This window comes from Larus michahellis, chromosome 7 (assembly GCF_964199755.1).
Source record: "Larus michahellis chromosome 7, bLarMic1.1, whole genome shotgun sequence".
Classification (NCBI taxonomy): domain Eukaryota; kingdom Metazoa; phylum Chordata; class Aves; order Charadriiformes; family Laridae; genus Larus; species Larus michahellis.
In genome coordinates this window covers 3,881,651-3,891,084 of record NC_133902.1, presented here as the reverse complement: position 1 = coordinate 3,891,084, position 9,434 = coordinate 3,881,651, and the positions used below count along the sequence as shown (strand labels likewise).

Genomic DNA, 9,434 nt, shown 5'->3' with positions numbered 1-9,434 from the left:
GTGCCCGAATTCAAGGAATTCTGCAAATTTCACAAAGCCAGCTCTGACCCAGTGAATGTCCCCTGCACGCTCTGCAGCTGAGATGCCCAAAGCTTATTGGACTCGGTCCTTGGACAGTCTTTAGAGATTTGCCATTTCACCTCATAGCCCCTGTTGTCCTCCCTGATAAGGTGTAGCAAAAAGCAGATCCTTTGCAAGAGCCTCTCCTCTCTTGCCATCTGTCACACCCAGACTTTTTTCCTCCCCATCTTTGCAATTATTCGAGTTGCGTGCCTTTTCCCTTTCCCTGTTGGGTCTTTCAATGCAACACCTTAAGCAAATATACTCTGCTTTACTCTTTATTATTCTGCCAACATAAAAATTACTAAAAAACACTTTATAAAATACGTCTCCAAAAAATCTAGCATTACCCAAGAACTTAATGTTTCCCAGGAAAAGGGCTGGAGATGAGGATCCAACGGGGTTTCCCACTGCAGACCCTCCCACATCAGATCCCAATAGTTGACAAGTGGGAAAAGAGAATCTTTGAAAAGAGCCTGTGCCTGGAAATGGCTGTGACGTAGAGAAGACAACTGGTTACTAGTCCAGTTGGTCTAAGAGGTCGTGTTCTAGGTGGCTACAGAGGGTTTTCAGAGGAACACTTTGAGGGAGACATGTTCACAGGAACTGCGGAAGGAAGAGCCATATTAATATCTCTGGCTGTTGTCCAAGCTGCCAGATGCTGATGATGATTCCAGGCTACAGGGGACTCTAATGAGAGCTTAATAAAGACTCTGATAAGAGTCTGGGGACACGGAAGTCTCCCTTCCAGGACTGAGAGCCCTGGAAGGGAAATCCAGGCAGAAAAAGCTTTTCAGGTTCAACAGGGGGGAACCCCAGCCTGGAGAAGCTCGTCAAGGCTGGAATGGGCTATCCCAGGACTGGTCTCTAGGGATCTGTAAAGGAAAACAGCAAGGGGTGGCCTCAGAGGGGAGGTCTCCAAAGACAAGCGGCCTCTCTTAGCTGGTCCAAAGGGTCAGGAAACAGTCCCAGAATGCCGAGGCTCTGCTCCTCTCTTATTTGGGCATGGGGTACTCATTGACATTTGTCGCTTCATGTGAGTCCCGTGGTGCTTTTATCTGGGGAGCAGCGTTGGGGTTAGGGTTCTGCACGCTGCCTATAAAGAGCGGGATGCCTGTTTCATCTTCAAACATGATGAAGACAAAGGGCCGGTCAAGGCTGAAGGCAGAGAATGAGCGTGAAATCGCGACGCCTGTAGCACCAGATGCTTCCACCCCATCTTCTTTCAGCTCCAGGGTAGACTGATGCTGTATACTAGATACAATGAGAGGGTCATCTGTGATCTTCTGGAGATCCGGGCTTGTGAACAGCTCCTGGAGGCCTGCAGAGAAATGAGACTAAGTTAACCTTTCCCAGTTGGTGCCACCAGCACTGATTTTTCTCAAAGCTATCCGAAGAAAGCAATTCCCTGATCTGTTGCTACATGTGTTGTCCACCACAGAGGACTGGAGGCAACAGAAACAAAAGCTACAGTACAGCCAGGTTCCCCAGTCCCTTTCTGTTTGAAGAGCTGAGGGTGCCAAAATCACAACAGTTTTCACGTGCTTTGTCCACCTTGTTTAAAATAGTAGTGTAAGGACTTAAAGCCTTCCTTAAAAAGCAGCGGCAAGTCTGAAGGCTCTTTCTTGCTAGGCTGGAAACACTTTTACAGAGATTTTTATTTTTTTTAAGCAATTCTGCAAAACAGAGTGAACTCTTAATTTATTCTCATCTGGAAACGCAGTGCGTGGTGTTTTGTTTCAGTAAGCTCTCAGTTCCAGGTTTTGTGGTCTGCATTCTCTCTGTTGGCAATTTCTACGTGCTGGACACTATGTTAAATGACAAAGTAAGAGATAAAGGTTGGTGCATGGGAGGAAATTTGTCTTGGCAACAGATAGGGGAATAGGAAGAACTTGTAAAGATTGTGAGGAACTGTGAATGCTGCCTTCTCTATAGTATCATCTTGTTGGAGCAAAACATTTGGCGCTAGGCAAGCAAAGAATAAGGAGGAGGAGAGGAATAAGAGTTGAAAGAGTTTGGATGTTATCTGGAGCAAGCTGTGAGGCACAGCTTTAGAAACAAGGATGGCAGTTTTTAGTGTTAGCGAACAGATGCCGTATAGATTGATCAGCTTCACTTATTCAGCGCAAATCCTGTTAGAAGCCTTACCCATTTGACTGAGAACCTTGTTGAGTTCCAGCTGGTAGTCCAGTTTTACTTTGGGGACCTTCACTGTGGTGGGTACCTCTTGGGGGAAAAGCTTGCATAGTTGTTTATAAGGGAAGTTCTCCAGCACGTGAGAGGTATTCCAAGTATACTGGTTTGGTACAATGGCCACAAAACTCATGTTACTTTTAAAGGGAAACTTGGCCACCTGGAAATAAAACCAACCAGAATTTATGGAAGAGAAAGGAAAACGATGCTTTTAATTTAGTCTTTTTCTACTGAGCCGGTCTAGCTATCGGACAAAAACAGCCTGGTGGGAAGGAGGTATCTGATTTCTTCAGGGGAGAACGCTTGTTGGAATAACAGCATCAGATTGTAGTATTTAGCCACTGACCGGTAACGACTGAACACATGGTGGGGTGGAAGCCCACGTGCACAAACGTTGTACCCGCTCTGGCAGTAGCTGTCTCCTGAAGGGCTCCAACAGTACATTGCCTGCGGGAATTCCTTTCCATATTTCCTCATTTATCTTTAACTCGGGGCTTTAAATCTCCATTAATTCCCACTTAGTGGGAACATCTCTTTGTGGTTTTTCCTAGAGATTGAGAGGGAAGGTTCAACATTCTTGCTAGAAGCAAGGACAAAGGATGCTTATTAAATTTTTGTGTGTTATGCCTTGTTAAAAGACATTTGTTTTTTTGGAGAGAATAGTTGCAGTCAGTGAAATACAAGAGCAAGAGGAAATTCCAATCAAAAACTTGTAGTGCTCCTAATAGAGCCCTACCTGAATGTCCTGGGACTCCAGTGTAAACCAGCTCAGGGAGTACTTCTGGGCCTTCATCATCTCAACTGGCACCACGAACTCATTGTCAAGGTGGAATACATCTGTCCCGGTGAAGCTAACATCAAACTTATTCCTCCAAAACCCTATCAAAATAAAAGTTTAGAATTCAACAAAGTTAAATTTGGGTAGGAAAATGAGAACTGCCTAGCTGACACTCCTCCTCTCATGAGTTCTACAACAAGGCAGATAGCGACCAGGCAAGTAGAAACACAGCAACGAGAAGTCAGTACCAAGGCTGGAAGAGCTCTAGCAGCAGGAAGCTCTTATCTCCCAGAGAGGGGCGACGGAATAACAAAAAGAAGGAGGATTAATACTCATGCCTCAGCGTGGGAGATTGCTGAAGGCTGTGAAGATAAAGTATGGACGTTTGTGCTTTGAAAAATGAAGACCCTTTGTGCTGCATAGGGTGAAACATCTCCGGTGCAGATTTACCCCAGGAATAAATGTTTGGTCTGTGTTTCCATGCCCATCCCTCGGGGAATTCAAAGAGGAAGGTGTGCCTGACCACTGTGCTGCAGTCAGAGATCCACAGAAGCTGCCTCCGAGCTCTGTGGTCGGGGTGCAGCGAGTTGCCCGTGACCTGGTTAAGGTAATGGTGATGTGCCGCCGTCTGGGATCCTGAACCACGAGGCAAAAATACTGCAGGTTCCACCTGGTGCATTCTGGCTCTGCTGTCAAGTAACATTTTTAGCCCCATGTGAAGCAGTTGGGAATCATGACTGTAAAGAAATCTAAGCAAGAGGAATGGCAGATGGACACGAAAAGAACAAGCAGATTGACTAGGAGGAAGCAAGGAAAGGAGATGGGAGGTGCCATTCAGCTACAGTGCTGGCGGAAAACTAGGAGATTTCAAACTGTTCCTCTGGATGATCAGGCTTGAAAAGTAAGGCCTGTGGAGCTCACCTTGGAAATGGATTGCATTGAGCAAGAGCATCACTGTGTTTTCAGGGAGCTGCTGTAGGAAGGTGGGTATTTGCCCATTAGTTGCTTCCTTTACCCACTTGTTTATGGCTGCGAGGTCATCCGCACTCATCCCAGAAAGCGTCATGGGCTTTGCTCCGTAGAATTTCTCTGAATCCTCCAGGAACTTCTCTTTCACCTCAAATCCTGGCAGAGGGGAAGAATTCTATATGAACTCATCAGACATTAAAGAAAATTTGCCGAGTGGCTCAGCCAGTGGCATGACACTCCCCAGGAGGAGTGCTTAGGGAACGTCTCCCAGTATGGCAGCGTGCTTCCGTCACTCTCTGTCACTGAGAGTTTTATCCCGCACCAGCACAGCTCCCCCCCCCCGGCCCATGCCAGCTCTCACCTTTCTGCAGGTACAGACGTGACGCGAGGCTGAGGGTGGATGCTGTGAGCCTTCTGCGAAGGGCACCCAACATGTGGTGGAGACAGGGCACCGACCCCAGATGCATCGCCTCCAGCAAATGCTTCTCTGTCTGATTTGCTGCTCCTAAAAAGTAAAAGCAAATTCCTGTTCGGCCATGCCCACGTACTGGAAAACAGGGAGGTTTCTCCAGCAGCCTCGTGTTAGAAACACACGGTGCCTCACCAAAGAGGCTGGAGAAACCCGAGAGTAGGAGCCTCGGTAGGGCCACGGAGGGCAGCTTCAATTGTAATTGTGTCTTAATTAAAGCTGCAGAAGTAAGAATAAGTGGAAGGTGCTGTATTTAATCCTTGCATTGTGCACATCGGTTCCTAGTGCCTGCGGGAGGGGGCACAGGGAAGGGCAGGAACTAGTGCTTTTGTAAGTAAGAAATTACCCAGTGCCAGGTGAGACAAGGCGAGGGCGATGCTGAGGGGTGACAGGATCACATTGCTTCTGTTGGACTCCAGCTGGACCTCTCTCAGGAGATCGATGCTGAATCTCATCAAGCCATCTGCTAGCCGGTGGCTCTTCTTCCACCTCATCTCGCAGTTTTCATGGCCAGCCTCTCCTTCCTCTTCAGAAGAGGGAATTTCCCCAGAGGGTTGCTGTTCACGACAGCCCTCAGCCCCAGCTACGGCTTCATCTTCTGGGCTCCAGTCATCCCTCATGTCTGGCGGGGTGGTGGTGAAACGTGACATGGGTCCATCAATCTCCTGGAAGCTGTCATAGGTAAAGTCTACCAGCTCTGTGTTCGGCAGGGTTGCGATGTCTCCCGGCAGAGCAGCCTGTACAATTCCAGCACTTTTCAAGTCCTGGGAAGAAACGAGAAGGATAGCGCTGGGAAAGCAGGAGCACGGCGCTACCCTCCCTCCTGGGTTTTACTGCACACCTAAGCGGGGTGAGAAAACTCTCCAGCTTCTCTACTCTGGTGGTGTATTCGCTTCAGTTTGCCTCTCAACCTTGAGGTTAAAACCACCTCGAGGAGTTTGGAAAACAGAAAGTCTTGTATCCTGGGAAAATGGACCGAGTGAGCGGCTTGCAGTGGTTCCTCCTCCACTTGCTCTCAGGCCCTGCCCCAGGCAGACCAGCCCAACAGGCCTGCTTTGAGGGCAAGAACCACCACCTGGCTCAGCGCGTCTCCTGTGCCTTCACCGTTTATAGACCCATCATCCTCAACCTTGATTTCACCTCCTCCTCTCGCATATTTTAGCGCCGCCGATCTGCCTGGCACGTCGGTCAGCACCCCCTGCTGCTGTCACAGCCCCGATCCATTTTGCCTCAAATCCTCCTCCAGGCATCTGTCTCTTCTTGACTTGTCTGTTCCATTCCATCCCTCTTCTCTCCAAATTCCCTCATTTTTCAGTTTTCTAGGCTTTAGCCTGTAGCACTGCCGCTACTGTCCTCACATTTGCATGGACTTAAACACATGCTTTTTTCCTCAGATCTCTCTGTTCCCACCCGCAGACGGATGACATTCCTCCGCTGCAGGAGTGCCGCGCTGTCAGAGCCAGGCTCGATGGGTAGCACCAGCTACAGGTCTTTCTGCCTGTCACCCTCATAGCTATTTGTTTTCCTCACCTTCCCTTATCAATCAGAAACTAAACAATCCACCTGCCAGTCCCTGTGCACGCCAGCGGCTGATGTTTACTCCGTACGCTGCCCGGTTATTTAGGCTGGAGCTTCCAAGGCAAAGGAGCACAGCGTCGGCGGCAGCGGGGGGTGAGGCAGGGAGAGAAGCCTGCACAAAGATGGACTTTCTCATTGCGCTGCCTGGACTCATCCTGTCTCAGGGCAAACTGGAAAACCGTTGCAAATACCACAGCATAACTTCAGTCCCCGTGGGTGGAACCAGGCGTTGCTTACCTTCAGCTCCCCATCTTTGTCTAAGAAGAGGCGCTTTTGCTCAATGGCATGTGCCGAAACAAACTGTAGGGAGGGGGAAAAAAAAAACCAACAAAGAAACAAAGTCAGGTCCCAGGTAATTTCCTCTGAATTTCCAGAGTCAGACTTCTCTGCCCCCACTCCTAACGCCTTCCCGTACAGCCTGGCTGTGGCCGTCCCGGCATGGCTGGGGCACAGGGAGGGCTTTAGGATGCAGCCCCAGGGGCGGTGGGGTCCTCCGTGGGGAGGTGAAAGCGAGCCGGAGCCGTGAGAGACTGCAAAGGCTGGATTTGTTTAGAAAGGGGCCAGGTCAGAAGGGTAGAAAATAATGTATCCTCTAGAGAGCCGGCACTGCGGTTTTGCAATCTCCGATCTGAAGGGGATCCAGATTTAAAATGGGGAGAAGAAAAAAAAAAAAAAAAAAAAAAGAAAAGCTGTTATTAAACAACCTCCTGTTAACCCCTGAAGGTCACGGTCACTAAATAGAGTTGAAGCCAAGTTTCCAAAGAATTGCTACAGAAATCCACTTGAATAATGAGAATATCCATAGCTTAGCTATAATATCTGGGGAAAAGGTTAGAAACCTTGCTGCACCTAACCCCATAGCAGAGAAGCCACGTCCTCCACCGCTTTGCCTTCCAGGGCTTCTCACGCAGAAGCACCGGGTGGTGTTTGCCCCGTGGTCTGGTGCAGGAGACCCTCCTCGCTCCCCTTGCCTTTGCTGTCTGGGGAGGGGGTTTGCTCACCCCGCAGAGCCCCCACCGTCGCTGGAGTGAAGCGACTTACCCCCAGGTGACCGTGCAGAGCAGGTAGGCAGAGCAGCCACAGACCCCAGAGGAACACCATATTTCTGGAACAGAAGGACCAGCCGAGAGAGAAGTTATTTCCAGCTGCCTGGCAGCAGCAAGCTGAGCCTATTGAGGTCTACAGGGAGAAAATTATCAACCTGGCCAAACAGGTTGGCGCAGGAGCTTGCAGAAAGCAATAGGGAGATGAACAATGCTGCAAAGAAACAACACAGGACTCCTGGGTCCAACGCCAAGGCAGCGAAATCAGAGAGGAACAGGGACCCGCACCGGAGCAGGGCTGTAACCGCAGCCAGGCTCCTACACGACGCTCCCCTGCTTGGATCCTGCGTTTCCGACCCTGTCTGCCCTCATTTCTCTGGATTGCAAATGGTATTTCCCTAATCAGTCCTGCACACGCTGTGCCTCTGGAAGAAGACAAGAGCCTCTGCTCCTCTCCTGTGCAAACCACCGAAGTATGGGCACAGCATCCTCAGCTGTGCCCCCGGCCCTGGGGAGAAGAGGTACTAACCTGGCTCAGAGGGGCTGCAGGCACTCAGCGAGTGCTGCCCGGGAGGGACTTTGCAGGTAGAAAATGCAATACCAGAGCAATTTATCAGTAATACGTCCTGGAATAGAGAGTCCTCCCCTTCCCAGCACTCACCTTCCCCCTTTGCTGGCAAACCCAGCCTCTCCCACCCCCGCACTCTGGTTCCTGTATGGGACGGTGGGAGCAGGGCTTCCAGGGCCACGGATAAAACCCCACCCATTCCCTGGCCACCGCTGCACCCAGCCACTTTCCCCTTTTGAACAGAAATAACGTTATCTTCCTCTTAACATAAAGCCTCCATGACAAAGCCCAGCCCTCGGCACGGCTGCCGTGCGCTTAGTTCCTGGGGCTGCTTTCCAGTCTCCGAGCAGTCCCCGCTCTCACCCAGAACCGCTGGGCTGCGACCCCGCTCGCCAAGTGGAAGAAGCAAAACTTGAGGCCGTTTCATTCCCCCTCCTCCCTCACCCCAAATCCTGCAGCCACAGATAACCCCGAATACCCCTTTCCTCCCCGGTGGTGCCTACTATCCTTTAACCCTCTGCCAAATTCACCCCCCTTTCCCGGACAGACAACATTCCTTATTGGAAGAGCCCCCGTTTACCGTCAAATCCTCATTTATTTGCCCCTTACCTGAAGTTGTCCATGTCCACGTTGGAGCTGGCACCTGCGTTAGCCCAGCCGATAGCTCTGCGTGGGGCAAACCCAGTCTCTTGTCCAGCCCCCCCCCCCCCCCCCCGCCTCCTACCCACCAGCAGTGACCTTCGGCACCACCCCCTGTTTGAGAATTTGGCAGGCAAATATTGACCCACAGCGTCCGGTTAAACATTGGTTTGGGGGATAAGAGTGAATTTGTGGTGCATTTGGAGATGAGGAGACACTTTGGGCTGCTGTACCCTCAGGACAACATTAACACCGAGTTTACCAGCTCCAAAACTCCCATCAGCGTGGAAGTCAGTTGTCCCTAGCAGTGGCTCTGCTTTCCACGTACTCCCTGTGCTGGGAACACGCTCTTTTATTCATAACCTTTAGTGAAAACGTCGGGCTTGGTATTTATTGCCACAGGGCTCACTCTGTTTTTGGAATTCTCTTTGCGGAAAACCCCAGATATTTACTCCCTGTGTGCCAGCTGCTTCTGCTGCAGCGAGCCGCGAGGCACCGGTTTTACACAGATGGCTGGTGCCCAAGGGCCCGCGGCCACGTACCCCAGAGCGGGAGGCAGCGATGCACAGGCTGGGCTGAGCCAAGAGCAGCTGGTACCTCCCCCGGGGCACAGCACGTACCGGAGCCCTGCCGGGGGAGTTGGCCCCGGCGCCGGGCTCCACGGCACGCACACATCGCTGCGGCACCGAGGAAGAGTGTCGAGGACGGGCAGAACTCCAGCAGTCCTGTCCTGCGCCGTTTTGTGCCTTATGCGGAAGTGATGGTGATCCTTCCTGGCTCTGCCCGTGTCCTCAGTGTGACAGGAGTCACTAAGGAGCCGTGGGAATCACAACACTCGCAGTCATCCGTTCCTTGCAGCAGCTCTTGGCTCCCAAATTTACCCCAGACACTGGGAAGGAGCGGAAAGGAGACAGGTCTGAGCTCTGCAACCACAAACTGCTCTGGGATGTGCCACTGCAAGATGGGGAGCCACTTCCCCTTGGAAAGCAGATCCAAATCCCCGTGCAGCAGAGTCCTACCTTACATCCAAGGCATTTTCACAGCATCCCTCCTCCAGCTCACCCAGGAACACGAGAGGTGCCCGAATGCAGAGCGTTGGCTGCCAGAACAGGAGTGCTGCCGCCAGCCCCGTACCGC

The 9,434-nt window shown here is 51.1% G+C and overlaps 1 protein-coding gene across 3 annotated transcripts; it reads right to left on the bottom strand.

The window, feature by feature from the left end:
* Nucleotides 1-322: 322 nt before the first annotated feature.
* On the bottom strand, nucleotides 323-8,347 carry SERPINF2 (serpin family F member 2). Of its 3 annotated transcripts, none has more exons than XM_074595456.1 (9): nucleotides 8,268-8,347; nucleotides 7,089-7,152; nucleotides 6,285-6,347; nucleotides 4,816-5,233; nucleotides 4,362-4,505; nucleotides 3,953-4,156; nucleotides 2,990-3,132; nucleotides 2,209-2,413; nucleotides 323-1,381 (listed from the first exon to the last, which is right to left on the bottom strand). In XM_074595456.1, the coding sequence occupies exons 1-9, from the start codon at nucleotides 8,279-8,281 to the stop codon at nucleotides 1,056-1,058; spliced, it is 1,581 nt and encodes a 526-aa protein (XP_074451557.1). In that variant the 5' UTR covers nucleotides 8,282-8,347; the 3' UTR covers nucleotides 323-1,055. The 3 variants fall into 3 exon arrangements, with proteins under 3 accessions (XP_074451557.1, XP_074451559.1, XP_074451558.1); XM_074595458.1 differs by lacking the exon at nucleotides 8,268-8,347 and adding an exon at nucleotides 7,752-7,767; XM_074595457.1 differs by lacking the exon at nucleotides 8,268-8,347 and adding an exon at nucleotides 7,620-7,745.
* Between the last annotated feature and the right edge of the window lie 1,087 nt (nucleotides 8,348-9,434).

Coding starts and splice junctions, on each gene's coding strand:
- SERPINF2 (XM_074595456.1), bottom strand. Junction 4,157..4,361: donor ACGTCTGTACCTGCAGAAAG/GTGAGAGCTGGC, acceptor CCCCTCTGCCAG/GATTTGAGGTGAAAGAGAAG. Junction 3,133..3,952: donor CAATGCAATCCATTTCCAAG/GTGAGCTCCACA, acceptor TTATTTTGATAG/GGTTTTGGAGGAATAAGTTT.